This window comes from Phaenicophaeus curvirostris, chromosome 2 (genome assembly GCF_032191515.1).
Source record: "Phaenicophaeus curvirostris isolate KB17595 chromosome 2, BPBGC_Pcur_1.0, whole genome shotgun sequence".
Classification (NCBI taxonomy): Eukaryota; Metazoa; Chordata; class Aves; order Cuculiformes; family Cuculidae; genus Phaenicophaeus; species Phaenicophaeus curvirostris.
Window position 1 is genome coordinate 116,704,352 of NC_091393.1, and position 17,024 is coordinate 116,721,375.

Genomic DNA, 17,024 nt, shown 5'->3' on the forward strand with positions numbered 1-17,024 from the left:
AGGAAGAGGTGTCATGGTAACGTGTCTTTGTCCACCAGGACAAAGGAGGTCCAGGTGAGGAGCAGAGGAAATACAACAGGGCTTCTCCACTCTGCAGAGTGCTGCCTTTGTCCTGTCATGGTTGACTGAGGATAAGGAACAAGAAGTGGGGTGTTTCCCACCTGGGTTACTGATGTCCGTGCTAGGTTAATCATACAGTACGGTGAGTAGGTCAGGGATGCACAGAGCTGTGTCTAAAGCCATGGCATCTGATCTCAAGGATGCCCAGTGCATGAAAAGGGTCATTACAGCCCTGAGGTCACATTCAGTTTAATCTTTCTGCTGTCCTCTGAGTAAGTGGAGGTGACATTGTCATTTCCCATCCAATGGGAATGATGACCTCAGGTTGAAGGCCAAGATGAGAGCAGCTCACAGCAGCCCAGAGGCTCAAAGTCACAATTACCATAGAATCATGGAAAGGTTTGAGCTGGAAGGGACCTTCAAGCCCATCCAGTTCTTGCCCCTGGCCATGGGCAGGGACACCTCCTGCTGCATCAGGTTGCTCAAAGCCCCATCCAACCTGGCCTTGAACACCTCCAGGGATGGAGCAGCCACCACTTCTCTGGGCAACCTGGGCCAGGGCCTCCCCACCCTCACAGGGAAACATTTCTTCCTAAGTTCTCATCTCAGTCTCCCATCTTTCAGCTTCAAACCATTCCCCCTCATCCTATCCCTGCCGTCCCTGATGAGGAGCCCCTCCCCACCTTTCCTGTTGATTAGTGAGGGTGGAAGGGATGTCTTTGCTCTGCTGCAGCTGATGGTGGCACAACAGAAGGGCTCTAAGCAGTGCTAAGCCTCACAGCCCACACCAGTGCAGTCGTTCGGCAGCATGGCCAGGACCTGACTCCGTCTGGGTGGGATGCAGCGAGGCTGCTGGAACTAGTCATGTCCTCAACTGAGCCATCTGAGCGTGCTTGTGTTCCCAGGCTGTACATCACTGTGAATGAACCTGACTTGGCCATCACCATGTACAAGAAGTGCAAGATGTACGATGAGATGGTTTCCCTAGTGGCCAAATATCACAAGGACTTACTCGGTGACACCCACCTGCACCTGGGCAAGGTGAGGGCATCTCACAGCAGCAGATCAAGTCGACCAAGCGGAGACAAGAGCATCACTGACTCACCTCTGATTGCAGGAGCTGGAGGCAGAGGGGCGCTTACAGGAGGCTGAGTACCACTACCTAGAAGCGAAGGACTGGAAGGCCACAGTAAACATGTACAGAGTGAATGACATGTGGGAAGAAGCTTACAGGGTAATAGTTGCTTCACAGTTTTCTCAGCTGTGCGGGGATCAGGCTTTGGCTGCAGGATCCTGGTGGGAACTGCTCTGTTTCTATTCCCTGCCTTCCTCCAGGCTCTGCTCGCAGGATCCTGGTGGGAACTGCTCTGTTTCTATTCCCTGCCTTCCTCCAGGCTCTGCTTGCAGGATTCTGGTGGGAACTGCTCTGTTTCTATTCCCTGCCTTCCTCCAGGCTCTGCTCGCAGCCCCTGCACCGTGTTGTGCCGCAGAGGTAGTGCTCTGCCCGTAGCTTCTCCACAGCAGCCCCACCACAGCACTCCTGCCCTGCCTGGCAGCAGCATGGGCAGCAGTGAGGAGGCAGCAGCCTCTTTTCTGCTCTGCCATATATGCTTTGCTGACCCTCCCCAGTCCAGTGGTGGCTACAGGATTCCCCAGGGGAGAATGGTTGTTTTTGGTGCTCCCTTATGATGATGAAATGGATTCATTGGGCTCTTCCGCTTCCTTTGCTTGGGATAGGTGGCCAAGGCACACGGTGGAGCAAACGCCTACAAGCATGTAGCCTACATGTGGGCGAAGAGCCTGGGTGGAGAGGCAGCTGTGAGACTTCTCAGTAAATTTGGGCTTCTGGAGATGGCCATTGACCACGCAGCGGACAACAGGTAAGCAGGGCCATCTGCCCAGCACTTCTGTCCCATCTGCCTTACCTGAGGAATAATGATGCCTCAAGGTAACTGTGCACACAATAGCTGCGGGGCTGGGATGTGGCGTATCTTCCCACCCACACGTCCTCATACAGGCATTCCACTTCCTTGACACATCCTGCTTCCAAGCATAGAATTGCTATGTTGGAAAAGACCTTTGAGATCCTTCAGTCCGGCCATACCTGTCCACTACTAAATCATATCCCTAAGTACTTCATCTACCCATCTTCTAAATACCTCCGGGGATGGTGGTTCAACCACCTCCCTAGGCAGCCTGTTCCAGTGCCCAATAACCTTATCTGTGAAGAAGTATTTCCTAATGTCTAATATGAACCTTCCCTGGCGCAACTCAACCCATTAGGCTGTCAAATGCCAAGTTAAAGCTGGGCAGGCAGAAGGGGTTTGCCCTGTCACCTTAGGATTTCTTCTGTCACCCCAGGTAACTGCACATACTCCTGCTCTCACCTAGTTTTCTTTTTTGTTGCAGGGTCTTTGAATTTGCTTTTGAACTAGCCCGCCTCTCCATGAAGCAGAAGATGCCAGAGATCCACTTAAAATATGCCATGTTCCTGGAAGATGAGGTAATGTCACCCCCTGGAATAGGTGGAAGTTCTCTGGTTGCTTACGCAGTCGAACAGTTGCCCTAAGCTCTCTACAACTACCTAAAAGGAAGTTGTGGAGAGGAGGGAGCTGGCCTTTTCTCCCAAGTGACAGGGGACAGGATGAGAGGGAATGGCCTCAAGCTCCACCAGGGGAGGTTTAGACTGAACATTAGGAAAAAATTTTTCACGGAAAGGGTCATTGGGCACTGGCAGAGGCTGCCCAGGGAGGGGGTTGAGTCACCTTCCCTGGAGGTGTTTAAGGGATGGGTGGACGAGGCGCTCAGGTACATGGTTTAGTGATTGATAGGAATGGTTGGATTTGATGATCCAGTGGGTCTTTTCCAACCTGGTGATTCTATGATTCTGTGATTCTAAGCACCACAGCACATGCTGATATGGGTGCAGCCACCGCTCACCCAAAGGGCTCCATGATTGCAGCCCAGGCTTCCACACGTCTGTGTGTCATAAACCCTCTCTGTCTCATGGTAATAGAGGAGGTTGTGTGATGGTATCCAGGCAGGAAGGCGTGCAAGCAAATTCCTTCCTCTCTCCTAGGGCAAATTTGAAGAGGCTGAAGCAGAATTCATTAAAGCTGGGAAGCCCAAGGAGGCAGTGCTGATGTGTGTATCCTTCTCCATCCTGTCCTGCTGCATCTCCTCTCCCCAACCAGTCTGGTTGCTTCTCCAGCTCTGGTCTGCTCCTTGCCATCCTTCTTGTTACATCTTTTGGTGACTCCTTTAGGTTTGTGCATAACCAGAACTGGGATGCTGCACAGCGCGTGGCCGAGGCTCACGATCCAGACAGCGTGGCTGATGTGCTGGTGGGACAGGCACGCTTTGCCTTTGAGCAGAGAGAATTCCAGAAAGCAGAGGCCTTCCTCCTGCGAGCACAGAGACCCGAGCTGGCCATAAAGTACTACAAGGTGAGTGCAGTCTGTAGCAGCATCGCTGCCTTCCTCGCTGGACAGGAACCTGGTTTGGATGGAGAAGGAGTGAAATCCATCTCCCAGCTCCACCTGTCAGCTAAAGAGAAACCATTTGCTTAGGTGGTTCCAAGTAGAATTTAATTCTGGCCTGCTCATAGGAGACTGAACTGGTAGATATGTCACAGGGCAGCTTAGCTCTCTCACAGCTCTGGGAGGAAGCATCCTGCCAGGATACAGGTGGTCCTCAGGGCAGCATGAGTGGGTGCACTCCAAGACGCTGTAAGTGTCTGTTCTACAGAGGTAGCTGGGATGGATGAGTGCTTTCCCCTGAAGCAGCTTGGGTCAACAGGTCAAGGGAGAGGATTCTGTCTCTCTGCTCCACTCTGGTGAGACCTTACCTGGAGGCCTGCATCCAGTTCTGGAGTCCTCAGCACAGGAAGGACATGGATCTGTCGGGGTGGGTCCAGAGGAGGCCACGGAGATGATCCAAGGGCTGGAGCACCTCTGCTATGAGGACAGGATGAGAGTTGGGGTTATTCAGCCTAGTGAAGAAAAGGCCCCAGGGAGACCTTCGAGCAGCCTCCCAGTACTGAAAGGGGCTCCAGGAAAGCTGGAGAGGGGCTCTTGATCATGGAGTGCAGGGACAGGATGAGGGGGAATGGTTTTCAGCTGCAAGAGGGGATATTGAGATGAGATCTTAGGCAGAAATGTTTTCCTGTGAGGGTGGGGAGGCACTGGCCCATGGTTGACATGGGAGGTAGTGGCTGCTCCATCCCTGGAGATGTTGAAGGCCAGGTTGGATGGGGCTTGGAGCAACCTGATCCAGTGGGAGGTGGGTGTCCCTGCCCATGGCAGGGAGGCTTGGAGCTGGATGACGTACAAAGGTGCCTTCCAACCCAAAGCATTGTATGATTGGGTGAGTGGAGAGACATAGGTGCCATTTTGGGGAGGAAAGAATTGGATGATGTTGCTGTGGCTGTTCCATGTAGTGGGTCCTCTGGCAAGATGGCATGAGAGACCAGATGTGTTATGTGATGCCAGGAGTGTGGGGGATCCTGATGAATTGGTGAAAATATCTCCTCTCCATTGCACTTGTGCAGGAGTCTGGCATGTGGAGCGAGGCCCTGCGGATCTGCAAGGAATACATGCCCAGTCGGCTGGAAGAGTTACAGGAGGAGTGTGGCAGGGAGGCTGCCAAGAAGGGCTCCAGGTGAGGAATGCTGTGGCCAGGCTCCTGGGAGCAGACAGGTAGCTTTTCCCTGAGGCTGTTGTGCTGATACCTTGCAGCGAGAGCCTGATGGGATCCCTAACATCCAGTTGTTTCTTTCTTGAGGACCCTGGGCTTCTTTCCATATACATTTCCTAACATCCTTCCTCCCTGCTTTGGGAGGCTCCAAGTGTATTCTTGTCATCCAAGGTCTCCCAGGTGTCTTCTTGCCACTTACAGATTTCCAAGGTCTCCTGTAGTGCCAGAGGAGCATCTCCCCAGGATCCTTAACCCATTCGCTCCTCAGCAACCCCAAACCCCCTGGCTTTCCCCTGCTCTGCTCCTCCCTTCCCGTGCCCTGCGTGCTGTCTGCAGCATCTCCGGCAGCGTCCCCATGTTCACAGCCTCCCTTCCTCCCCACAGAGGAACAGAAGGGCTGCTGGAGCAGGCACGGGAGTGGGAGCAGGCTAGGGAGTATGCCAGGGCAGTGGACTGCTACCTGAAGGTGCGGGACCCCAGCAACAATGTCCTGATGGAGAAGTGCTTGCTGAAGGTACAGTCGGGGGCTGCGACTCTCTCTCTCTGCTCTGCTGCCTGGGAGGTCGCCCACAACTTGCAGCGCATCCCAGAGATATCCCAGTCACTGCAGGGCACAGGAGAGGATCTGCAGGCTCCGGTGGCTGCAGTGTCTGACAGCCTTTGTGGCCATTCTGTTGAGCCGTGATGGGCTGTGAGCTTATCCTGCGCTGCACTGACATCCTCACTCTGGCACCACTTCCAGCAACGCGCCGCTCGCTCTGTGCCCACAGCTCCCTGCGCTGGAAAGCAGCACTTTTTCTTCTCAGTGAGGGTGGAGAGGCACTGGCACAGCTTGCCCGGGAAGTTGTGGCTGCCCCATCCCTGGAGTTGTTGAAGGCCAGGCTGGATGGGGCCCTGAGCAGCCCAATCCAGTGGGAGGTGTCCCTTCCCATGGCTGGTGGGGGGGAATTAGATGATCTTTAAAGTACTTTCCAACTCAAACCATTCTGTGATTCTATGACTTTATGACTTAGCCCTTGGCTGGGTGAGCACCCTTTCTTCTTCTCATGCTGTGTGTCCACCAGCCGTTGGGTTGTGTTCTTGTTTGTACTTTTCACTCATACCTGTGTGCTTGTGCCAGCCCTGGCAATAATTATGTCCTCGTCTGATCTTCTCCCATGTACAAATGTAGCTGAGCTTTGCTTCTCTGAACTGTCAAAGTGCCTGTCCCTTCTTCTGTCCTTTCCCTGTAGCTCAAGCACTCCTGTCTCTCGGTCGTCTAGCTGGAACTGATCTCTTCCCAGCCTCATCCCCCTCTCAGTTTTCATCACTTGTCCTGCTGACAATTTCTCTTCACAGGCTGCCGAGCTGGCCATTAAATTCCTGAGTCAGTCACAGAGCATGGAGGTGACGCGGACCGTGGCTCCTCAGCTGGTGGCCATGAAGAAATACAGTGCGGTGAGGGCTGGCGCCTGCCCCCAGGCTGCTGAAGGAGCAGTGACATAGAAAGAGAGAGCTCTGTCCAAGGGAGGGAGGCCAGGGCACATCCCTGGGTGATGGGTGGATGGACGGAGCCAGAGTTAGACAGTGTGGAGTCTTCAAGGAGGAGGAAGGAGGGGAAGGGATCAAATCCTGGAATAGTGTGAGAGGACCTAGCCTTAGGAGGAGGCAGGAAGGAGAGAAAGCGGTGGGCTTATCCTTTGGGAAGAGACTTTCTGTTGTTGCTGTGTGCTGGTTGCTTCCAAGAGCACCAGCCTGGGCTGTAGGGTCCTGAGGGGTTTCATCTCGCATGAGATTGTCTCTGCCCCTGCAGGCAGCTGAACTCTATCTCAACTTGGACCTCATCCGAGAAGCTATCGATGCCTTCATTGAAGGGGAGGAGTGGAGCAAAGCCAAGCGCATAGCCAAGGAGCTGGACCCCAGGTACGCCCTGAACATCTCCAATTGTACTCCTCCTTCTCCCCACCTCAGATGATCCCTTGTCCTGTTCTGTCTGGCTTGCCTCAAGGTTCTCAGGATTCTCCCCACAATCACCTTCCCATGCTCAACAGGACACATTCTCCACAGCTGCGCTCCCAAGTCATTCACCATCCTGACACTTCCCTGCCACAAATCCCCGTTTTTTCCCATCCCTATCCCTGTCTTTCCTTCCCTTTGCATAATCTCGTGCATACATTTCCTTCTGCAAGTCCTGTGATCCCTTTCTTTCCTCAGTCATTAAATTACAAAGAGCTGCCTGGACCCTTCTTTTCTCCCCGGCCTGTGCTTCCAGCACAAAAAGACACGACAGAGCCGTGAGCCTCTTCTTCCCAAAGCAGGCAAAGAGGAACCCTCCCTCTGCGCTGTCACAGGACACCGTTAGTCTTGTTGCTTGTTAAGATTCTCTCTTCCTGGTAGGTCAGAGGAGTACGTGGACCAGCGTTACAAGGAGTATTTAAAGAACCAAGGGAAGGTGGATTCGGTACGTGTCTGGGATGGCTCACAGGCCGGGAAGCTCTGGGTCCAGTTCTGGAGTCCTCCGTGTTCACAGGAATGACATGGATCTGTTAGTGTGGGTCCAAAGGAGTCCACAGAGATGATCCAAGGGCTGAGGGAGTTGGGGTTGTTCAGCCTAGATAAGAGAAAGCTCCAGGAAGACCTTAGAGCAGCCTCCCAGTACAGAAAGGGGCTCCAGAAAAGCTGGGGAGGGGCTCTGGATCAGGGAGGGCTGGGATAGGATGAGAGGAAATGGTTTAAAACTCAAAGAGGGGAGACTAACATGAGATCTTAGGCAGAAATGTTTTGCTGTGAGGGTGGGGAGGCCCAGAGAAGTGGTGGGAGGCCCAGAGAAGTGGTGGCTGCCCCATCCCTGGAGGTGTTCAAGGCCAGGTTGGATGGGGCTTGGAGCAACCTGATGCAGTGGGAGGTGTCCCTGCCCATGGTGGGGGGGTTGGAACTGGATGGGCTTTGAGATCCCTTCAACCCAAACCATTCTATGATTGACACTGGCAGGAAACCTTGCCTGCACAGTGACTTTGTGGTTGTTTCCATCCCCAGCTGGTGGGAGTAGACGTCATGGCCGCGTTGGATTTGTACGCTGAGCGGGAGCAATGGGAGAAGTGCTTGGAGGTGGCAGCCAAGCAGGTGAGTGCCTGTGTGAGCCCTCGGGATGCAGATATGGGGTCCTGGATCCCAGCAGCAGGAATGAGCAGGCAGGGCAAAGCATTTGTGGGGAGCACAGGGGCCACTGCAGCTGCTCAGAAAACACCTCTCCCCTGTCCCCGTTCTGGCCAGTCAGGGAATTGTTAGAACCCAGAAGCAGATTGGGTTTGCATTTGGTGATTAATGGAGCAATGGAGAAAGCTAAATGAGTTGTTTGATCTGGAAGTAATTGGTACCATGGAAACAGAAGAGATTCAGAGGAGAAAGCCCTCTTCCTACATGTTGTTTAGAGGCCTAGTGTCAGTAGAAATGAGTCTTCCTTGTTGTGAAAGCAAATTTGGTTTTGTTTCAATGGTTATTGATAGAGGAGCTAAACTAAGGGCAGGGGTTAATTCTTTGACGTGAGGCATCGCTTCAGAGCAAGTGACAGGGCAGCCTTGGCCATGGACTCTGCAAGGATTGGAGACATCGCAGCTGATCCTCAGGCAGTTTCTGACAGCCTGGAGAGGCACTGGAAATGTGTTAGACTGTGGTCTTACTTCCAGCTGATCCTCAGGCAGGCTCTGACAGCCTGGGTGAGCACTGGGATGTGTTGGACTGTGGTTTTACAGCTTCATTTCTAGTGTAGTAAACAGTAAGCTGAGTTCGGGCTCTGCCGCAGTGAACTTGATTTCTTTTCTGGTGATGCAAGTGATCTCTGTTGTAGTCATTATCTCAGAGGCTTCTGTGCTAGTGTTCTAATTGTCAGGAGGTGCCAGTGTTGATCTTTCTTTCATGAAGAACAACTTCCCACTCAGTTTAATTGTAGAGGGTTAATCAGTTCCATTGTCAGCCGGGCACAGCACTACCACACGCAGTCCAAGAAGCTGTTACTCTGATTGTGTTTCTATGAGAGCATCAGCACAGCCTCACTCCATGACCAGTGTGGAACTTCAGGACTTCTGACCAAGCTGTTCTACTGTGATTATACAGAAAAAAAAAGTTACTTCTTTCAGAACAGGCTACATCCCAGACTTAATCATTCATGGTTTAGTATTTGATAGGAATGGTTGGACTTGATGATCCAGCGGGTCTTTTCCAATCTGGTGACTCTATGATTCTATCATCCCAAACCATCTTCTCCCTACGGTTTCACCAGCATCCACATCTGGGAATTCAGGTTCCTGACATATCACTGGGACACTGGTCTCTTGTGCTTGTTTCCTTGTGCTCAGTGCTTGTTTCCTTATTTCCAGTGCTTTTTTTTTTTTTTTTCTTTGACAGGATCGCTCATTTTAACCGTAGAATCACAGAATCATTATGGTTGGAAAAGACCTCTAAGCTCATCCAGTCCAACCATTCCATGATTCTGTGATTCTACGCTTCTACCTGCCCTCACCCACTGGAACTCGGGTGCCTGAGGGTGCACAGGCATCCAGAACCATATTGACTGAGAGACAAGTGTTCAGTTCACCAATCTCATGCTTTCTGTGTGCCTTTTCCAGAACTATAAAGTCTTGCACAAGTATGTAGCTCTGTACGCCACCCACCTCATCCGGGAAAGCAACTGGGACAAAGCCCTGAACCTCTATGTCCACCACGGAGTGCCTGCCAACCCACAGGTAATGACATCCCAGTGGGAGCTGCCAGTGTGCTGTGTGAGTCAGGAATCCAGTCCAGAACGAGGATTGCTGGGTGTTCCGCATGTCCAAGCCACCTCAACTCCGCTGTGGATTCTTCCAGAGGCTCCTCAGCTGGAGGACTAACCGTAATCTCCTGGCACAGGGAAGCAGCAGGGGGGAGCTAAGTATTTGTGTTTGCTTTGAACACCTTTGCCACCAAGACCAGAGTGAAAGGGACCGTGTTTGCTTCTCAGAGAGCACTGGCTGCAGGAAATGTTCCTTCCGATTATCTGCTTTGTCCTGTAGCACCGAGCGGCAGCAGTGCTGCACCTGGAGCCTCATTCCCCCAGCCTTGGCAGCAGTGTGGCTCCAGACTTTTCCTGACTCTCCATCTGCTTCCCTCAAGATTTCTCTCCTTTCTGTTGCAGAATTTCAACATTTACAAGCGTCTTTTTGTGGAGATGGTGAATGCATCTGGCATGAACTGTGCCGAGGCTTACTCCAACTGGGCCGACCTGCGAGATGTTCTCTTCCATCTGGTGAGTGCAGGCCCTGGCCACCACTGCTGGTTAAAATCCAATGCCCTGGTGGCTCCCACCATCAGGGGAGGAAGAGGAATTACTGAGCCTGGGAAATAAGGGTCCTCCCCATCTCCCCAGAGATGCTTTAGAGCCTTCTGCTCCTCCTTCCCTGTCCCAGAATATTTCAGCCAGCGCCCGTGATTGCCTTCTCTGTTTCTGTCCTACAAATGAGCTTGTTTAGACTAAAGAAGGTCTAAGAGAGGTCTAAGAGACTAAGGTCTCTGCGGAGACCTTAGAGCAGCCTTCCTGTATGGAAAGGGGCTCCAGGAAAGCTGGGGAGGGGCTCTTGATCAGGGAGTGCAGGGACAGGACAAGGGGGAAGGGTTTGAAAATGAAAGAGGGGAGATTGAGATGAGATCTCAGGCAGAAATGTTTTCCTGGGAGGGTGGAGAGGCCCTGGCCCAGGTTGCCCAAAGAAGTGGTGGCTGCCCCATCCCTGGAGGTGTTCAAGGCCAGGCTGGATGGGGCTTGGAGCAACCTAGTCCATCCAGTGGGAGGTGTCCCTGCCCATGGCTGGGGGTTAAAACTGGATGGGCTTTAAGGTCCCTTCCAACACAATCCATTTCATGATCCTAAATACCCACCTCTAGCACAAACAAGAGCCACAGATCTCCCTTTCTCCCTCCAAACTCACCCCTGCTCCCAGCGCTGTCTATTGTTGTGGTGCTGTTGGCTCTCCCTTCTCCAACAGCTTCCTCCCCTCAGCTCTGTAGGGCCAAGGGCACCCAAGGCATGGCCCTTTTCCAGTCCCTGGAGGTGCCTGGATATTTGGGAATCTTCTCTCTCTCAACTTTTCCCTGGACTCAGCTGGATGAAGAGAGCCCTTGTTCTCAGTTATTCTCCTTCTCTCTTCTTCAGTGTGAAAACTTGGTGAAGTCAAGCGAGGCAAACACCCCAGCACATGAAGAGTTTGAAACGATGCTGCTCATCTCTCACTACTACGCCACCCGCGCTGCTGCTCAGGGTGTGAAGCAACTGGTACGGCTTTTGAGCTTCCTTTGCCTATCACCACCCTGCATGGGAACCCCATGGGGATGTGCAGGTTCAGGGCTATCCGTAGTCTGCTGATTCCACTTCATGGATCACTTACACAGCATGGATGCATGGGAATGGGGCTGTGGTTGAGTCACCTTCCCTGGAGGTGTTTAAGGGACAGGTGGGCGAGGCGCTGAGGGACATGGTTTAGTATTTTATAGGAATGGTTGGACTCCATGATCCAGTGGGTCTTTTCCAACCTGGTGATTCTATGATTCTATGATCTGGGAGCCCACCACAAGCAGGTGGAACTGGAGATGGTCTTCCCTGGCTCCTTATAGTTGGACCTGCCCCCAGCCACTAAAGCCGAGGCGTACACCAGTGGGAGGCTGATCCATGTACTCAGCACGACTTGTGAGAGCAGAAGCACCAGCAAAAATCTGGGCTTTCCAGGAGAAGCGTTGTTTCCTCTTCATTTGTCCTGGGCCATGAGGCTTTTTGCAGGGCCTTGGGAGCTTGTGGGATCACATGGGGCTTTGGTGCATCCTCGACTTTTCTAGTGGGCCTTCTGTGGGGCTTTGGGAGCTCATGGGCCTGGGTACTGGCTCTCACGAGGCACTGCGAGGATTTCTGAGTCACTGGGGTTTGTTCTGGGCCATGACGGACAGCAGAGTCCCTGCTGAACGCAGGGCAGCAGAGCTGGGGAAGGGGATGGAGAATAAGTCTTACGAGGAGCACCTGATGGACCTGGGGTTGTTTAGCCTGGAAAAAAGGAGGCTGAGGGAAGACCTCATCACTGTCTACAGCTCCCTGAAAGGAGGTTGTAGCGAGGCAGGTGTTGGTCTCCTCCCAAGTGACAGGGGATGGGATGAGAGGAAATGGACTCAAGTTGTGCTAGGGGAGGTTTAGAGAAATTTCCAATCTCAATTACTGAAAGAGTGGTGAAGCCCTAGCAGAGGCTGCCCAGGGCAGTGGTGGAGTCCCCTTCCCTGGAGGGGTTAAAAAACTGCTTGGCAGTGGCACGGTTCAGTCGGCACGGCGGGGTTGGGCTTGCAGTTGGACTGGATGAGCTTGGAGGTCTTTTCCAATCTCAATCATTCCACGATTCTATGAAGTCTTGATCCATACGGGATTATGGAATTGTGATAGAACTCTTTCTGAGTGTGGGGCTGGAGCTGGTGACAGAGCAGGCTGTGAAAAAGAAAGGTTTTCACCACTACGACCCCCAGCAGAAGTCATGGGGGAGACTGGAGCTTCCCCAAGGCTGCATGTGGAGATGTTGGGGTCCAGGGATGTGTTGGACCAAAAGAGCCAAGTCTGTTATCTTGGAAACCTGTACAGACCCGCGTGGTTGTGGAATGCTGAGGTGTGGGGTGCTCAGTTTTTGAACCAGGAAGGAGGGGTGGCCTTCCTAGTTCTGGTGTGACGAGAACCTGTCTGGCAAGCAGATAGGGCTGACAGCTGGACTGGATGAACTCAGAGGTGTTTTCCAACCTTAATGATTCTGTGATTCTATAAATGTGAAATCTTCCTTTAATTTCTTGCCCTCACTTAAAAATTTTTACATGACTGAATACAAGAACAAACTCACTGCAAGTGTATCTGAAAAACAGAGCAGGCTGCTCAGAGAGGCTGGAGAGTCTCCATGCCATGAGATACTCGGAATGTGAGCAGACACATTCCTGACCTGCCTGCTACAGTGGACTCTGCTCCGAATGGGGCAGGGCAGGGACGGGCGATCACCAGCGTTCCCTTCCTGCCCCAGCTATCCTGTGACTCACGTGGTGGCAGTCTGAGTGTGGCGTCCAGGAAAAGCAGCAAGGTTTATAAAGCAGAAAAGCATCATACTCAGGTCACAGTCACTGCTCACACTGCAAGGGCACTTATAGTCAGGACTGCAATGTTGAACCTTTTTTATGTGTCGGGACCACGTGGGTGTAGAGTCCTTGCTGTGAGTTGGGACAGAATGGTCTCCCGAGATCATAGATGCATAGAATAGTTTGTGTTAGAAGGGATCTCAAAGCCCATCCAGTTCCAACACCCTGCCAAGGGCAAGGACACCTCCCACTGGATCAGGTTGCTCCAAGCCCCATCCAGCCTGGCCTTGAACACCTCCAGGGATGGGACAGCCACCACTTCTCTGGGCAGCCTGGGCCAGGGCCTCCCCACCCTCACAGCAAAACATTTCTCCCTAAGATCTCATCTCAATCTCCCCCCTTTCAGTTTGAAACCATTCCACTTTATCCCTTCCCAGCTGCTTTTTCTACTGATGTAGATGCTTTTTCTACATCTGACTGATATGGCTTTCTCGTCCCTGTTTGCAGGACACCGTGGCTGCCAAGCTGTCCATTTCCCTGCTACGCCACACCGAGCTCCTCCCTGCAGACAAGGCTTTCTATGAAGCTGGGATGGCTGCCAAGGTAAGAGCTCTCTGCACCAGAGCAGCTAAGGAGGCAGAGAACCCTGGGCTCAGGAATTCTCCACTTTATCTTCCCCAGCTGAACCAGTGCACGGGCATGGGAGGCTTTTCCTGTAATAGCTTGCCAGCTTCCCCATGTTGTCATGGAATGGCAATAGGCAGTGGGAGGGCAGACCCAAGCCGTCAAGGGGACATGAACTGCAGACCCGAGGTCTCATTGTGTTGCACAGCTTTGTTAGATCCAAGGCTTTGAGCTGCTCTGCCTTGCTCTGGGTCACCTGAGTGTCATCTCCCTCCCAAGGCGAGTGCAGCAGCGTGTTCCCGTTGTCTGATGCCACTGCACAATAACTCCCGACTCTGTGTTGTGGAGCAGCCTGTGGCTCCTAGGCTGGTTGTCCCAGCTGTTCCCTGTCGAGTACTCCTCAAGGATGGTTGTGCCAGGGGAGGTTTAGATTGAATATTAGGAAGAATTTCTTCACTGAAAGAGCGATTCAGCACTGGCAGAGGCTGCTGAGGGCAGTGTTGGAGTCTCCATCCCTGGAGGGGTTCAAAAAACCATGTAGAAGTGGCACTTGGAGGCATGGTTTAGTTGGCATCGTGGGGTTTGGCTGATGGTTGGACTGGATGAGCTCAGAGGGCTTTCCTGACCTTAATGATTCTGTGATTCCATGGCAAGCTGGGATGTGCCCTCTTCTGCTCCATTACTGTGCTGCAAGCAGGATATTGTGGCACAAACAGAACTGCATCCTTTCCAGCCATCACCTGGGCAGGAGGGTTGTGGTGTGTAGACAAGCAATCTCATCTCACGTGGGGTTCCTCTCTGTTACAGGCAGTCAGCTGGGAGAACATGGCCTTCATCTTCCTCAACCGCTTCCTGGACCTCTCGGATGTGCGTATGCTCTCTGGGAAGGAGGGAGGGGGACTGATGTGGGGCAGCAGGGTCAGGGCAGACCCTTGGCCTGGACAAGGCACTCCTGAGGCTCAGATGTGCAGGACTCGCTGCCAGGCGCCGGAGCAGCCCGGGCGCATCACGCTGCATCTGCTGCTGCCCCACGCACCAGGGAACACCAGACCCTAGGAAGCTGACAGACCCTACCGTACCAATCTTCCAAGTGGTGTCAGCAGCTGCTGGGGAAAAAGCACCTCCCCGTTCCATCTTTCCCTTCTTTGAAGCCACCTGACAAGTTTGAGTAGTACAGGGTTTCGGGCATCTTCCATCTGCTGGCGCTGCAGAGGATGCCCTAAATCCCACCTCCCAGGAGGGCCCAGTCACCAGTAGAGAGGGGCATCGGGATGTGGATGGTGCTGTCAGCACCGAGGATGGAATTGCCTACAGCTCCACCCCTCCTCCTTTCTCAGGCCATTGAAGAAGGGAACCTGGATTCCCTGGACAACTCCGATTTCCAGGGGACGGACATCCCCTTCGAAGTGCCACTTCCATCTCAGCAGCACGTGCCTGTGAGTGTCACCCGTCTCCTTTGGTTTCTGTGGACTGCGACGCTGTGGCAGGGCCCTCTCCAAATGGGAGAGGGAGGGACAGCAGGCACTGCAGGAGATAGGAAGGAGGGGCTCTTGATCAGGGATTGCAGGGATAGGATGAGGGGAAACGGTTTTCAGCTGCAAGAGGGGAGATGGAGATGAGATCTAAAGAAGAAATGTTTTCCTGGGAGGGTGGGGAGACCATGGCCCAGGTTGCCCAGAGAAGTAGTGGCTGCCCCATCCCTGGAGGTGTTCAAGGCCAGGTTGGATGGGGCTTTGAGTAGCTTGATCCAGTGGGAGGTGTCCCTGCCCATGGCAGGGGGTTGGAACTGGATGGGCTTTGAGGTCCCTTCCATCCCAAACCATTCCATGATTCCGTGATTCCTGCATGCGCGCCAGTGTCCTGTGCTCCCTCGTGCTGCAGAGCAGCACCTGGGCAGCACGAGGAAGCTGCAGCATCAGGAGGTGCCCTGGCCTCTGCCCTGCAGGAGGAGAAGCGGGAGGAGGTCCGGGACTGGGTGCTCACCATGTCCATGGACCAGCGGTTGGAGCAGGTGCTGCCACGGGACGAGCGTGACACGTATGAAGCCTCCTTGGTGGCAGCAAGCACGGGCGTGCGCTCCCTGCCCTGTGTGCTCACAGGTAAGCGCCAGGCCAGTGGTGCCAGGCAGGGAGAGGGAATGGGTTGCAGGAGGCTGGGAGGGAGCTCGGACTGTGCTGTAGGAGGAGCAGGGAGACTGGCAGCTGTGGGACCAGATCTGGAGGAGGTGGAGGAGTACACATTTTGTACTGTGAGGGGGACAGCGCTGGGACAGTGGCACAGAAGCTGCGGCATCTCCCTACAGTCAGAAGCCACCTGGATAGGGTCCTGGGCAAGTGCCTGTGGCCCTGTCTGAGCCAGGTGGGGTTGAACCAGAGACCTCAGAAGTCCCGTCCAACCTCCCTGGGTCCGTAATCCTGATTCCTTGCCCGCTCAGTCTCATACCACGCTGCCCGTGAGGCTACCCAGCCTGGCTAGCACTGACACATAAGCACCTGCAGCCCCTGTCCCTGCTTTGTGCCCCAAGACTCTCTGTTCTGGCAGGCACTGTCCCCCCACGCACACTTCCGACAGCGGGGATGTCGCTGCAGGATGCAGTGAGTGTTGGAGAAAGCAGCAAGGACGGGCAACGGGGCTCCAGCTCCGGATATCAGGAGCAGGGTAGCCTTGGGACATCCTAGCATGTCTTTGCCAGAGAGACAGGCTTTCCTTTCCCTTCCATCCCCATGCTGTGGGCAGCCCCTCCCTCACTCTGGAAGACTGAGGTGGTGGCCCTGGTCCAGCTTCGTGCCCTGCAGCGCCCGGGGGAGCAGCCGTGGCCACGGCAGAGGGAAGGGGTGACAGGGCAGGGCTCTGCCGTGGGGCTCGGCTCGGTTCCGAGGGTGTCACTGTCTGACCAGGGTACCCTGTGCTGCACAACAAGATCGAATTCAAGCGGCCGGGCCGAGAAGCCGACAAGGCCACGTGGAACAAGTTCCTGATGGCTGTCAAGGTGAGCCAGACACCCCGTGGGGCAGGGAGTCAAGCTTGGGGCTGTTTGGCCCCTCGTGCTTCAAGAACACCTTCTCCTGCCGGGTGTAGGTTGAACCAGGGAGGTTTGGGCACCCTCCCTGTGTGCTGCTGGGCAGGGATTAACCTCCCAGCCCTGCCCACGTGGCTCTGCCACCCCCGAGGTGGCCCTCGCCACTGCCACGGCTTTTCTCATTCCGCAGACATCCCACAGCCCTGCCTGTCAGGATGTGCTCAACTTTCTCAGCCAGTGGTGTGGGGGCCTCCCGAGCACCAGCTTCTCCTTCCAGTAAATGGGACCGTGGCAGCAATCAGGCCTGTTCATCAACACCCTCCGTTTCCACCCCTAATAAAGGTTGTCTCCCAGCCCTGATGTAATCCCGCTCATCAAGGGATGCAGATTTCTGGAATACAGCACCACAACCCTATCCACATCTCTCAGTCTCAATGCAGCAATGCTAAAGATGCACTTTGCACCCTCCTGGGTGACCATCCTGCTGGGACTGGGAGAACAGAATCACAGAATGCTTTGGGTTGGAAGGGAC

General features: G+C 53.9%; 1 protein-coding gene across 2 annotated transcripts in view; it reads left to right on the plus strand.

The window, feature by feature from the left end:
- The window catches only part of IFT172 (intraflagellar transport 172), a 43,441-nt gene extending 26,582 nt beyond the window's left edge, over window positions 1–16,859 (plus strand). For both annotated transcript variants that reach the window (XM_069850535.1, XM_069850536.1), the window contains 21 exons: window positions 966–1,101; window positions 1,178–1,294; window positions 1,798–1,940; window positions 2,470–2,563; window positions 3,140–3,204; window positions 3,326–3,506; window positions 4,610–4,719; window positions 5,140–5,269; window positions 6,094–6,192; window positions 6,548–6,657; window positions 7,132–7,195; window positions 7,771–7,857; window positions 9,360–9,476; window positions 9,905–10,015; window positions 10,916–11,035; window positions 13,357–13,452; window positions 14,281–14,340; window positions 14,811–14,909; window positions 15,419–15,572; window positions 16,371–16,462; window positions 16,683–16,859. In XM_069850535.1, the coding sequence (XP_069706636.1) occupies window positions 966–1,101; window positions 1,178–1,294; window positions 1,798–1,940; window positions 2,470–2,563; window positions 3,140–3,204; window positions 3,326–3,506; window positions 4,610–4,719; window positions 5,140–5,269; window positions 6,094–6,192; window positions 6,548–6,657; window positions 7,132–7,195; window positions 7,771–7,857; window positions 9,360–9,476; window positions 9,905–10,015; window positions 10,916–11,035; window positions 13,357–13,452; window positions 14,281–14,340; window positions 14,811–14,909; window positions 15,419–15,572; window positions 16,371–16,462; window positions 16,683–16,772 (2,275 nt within the window). In that variant the 3' untranslated portion in view covers window positions 16,773–16,859. The remainder of the gene's footprint in view (window positions 1–965; window positions 1,102–1,177; window positions 1,295–1,797; window positions 1,941–2,469; window positions 2,564–3,139; window positions 3,205–3,325; window positions 3,507–4,609; window positions 4,720–5,139; window positions 5,270–6,093; window positions 6,193–6,547; window positions 6,658–7,131; window positions 7,196–7,770; window positions 7,858–9,359; window positions 9,477–9,904; window positions 10,016–10,915; window positions 11,036–13,356; window positions 13,453–14,280; window positions 14,341–14,810; window positions 14,910–15,418; window positions 15,573–16,370; window positions 16,463–16,682) is intronic.
- The last annotated feature ends 165 nt before the right edge of the window (window positions 16,860–17,024 follow it).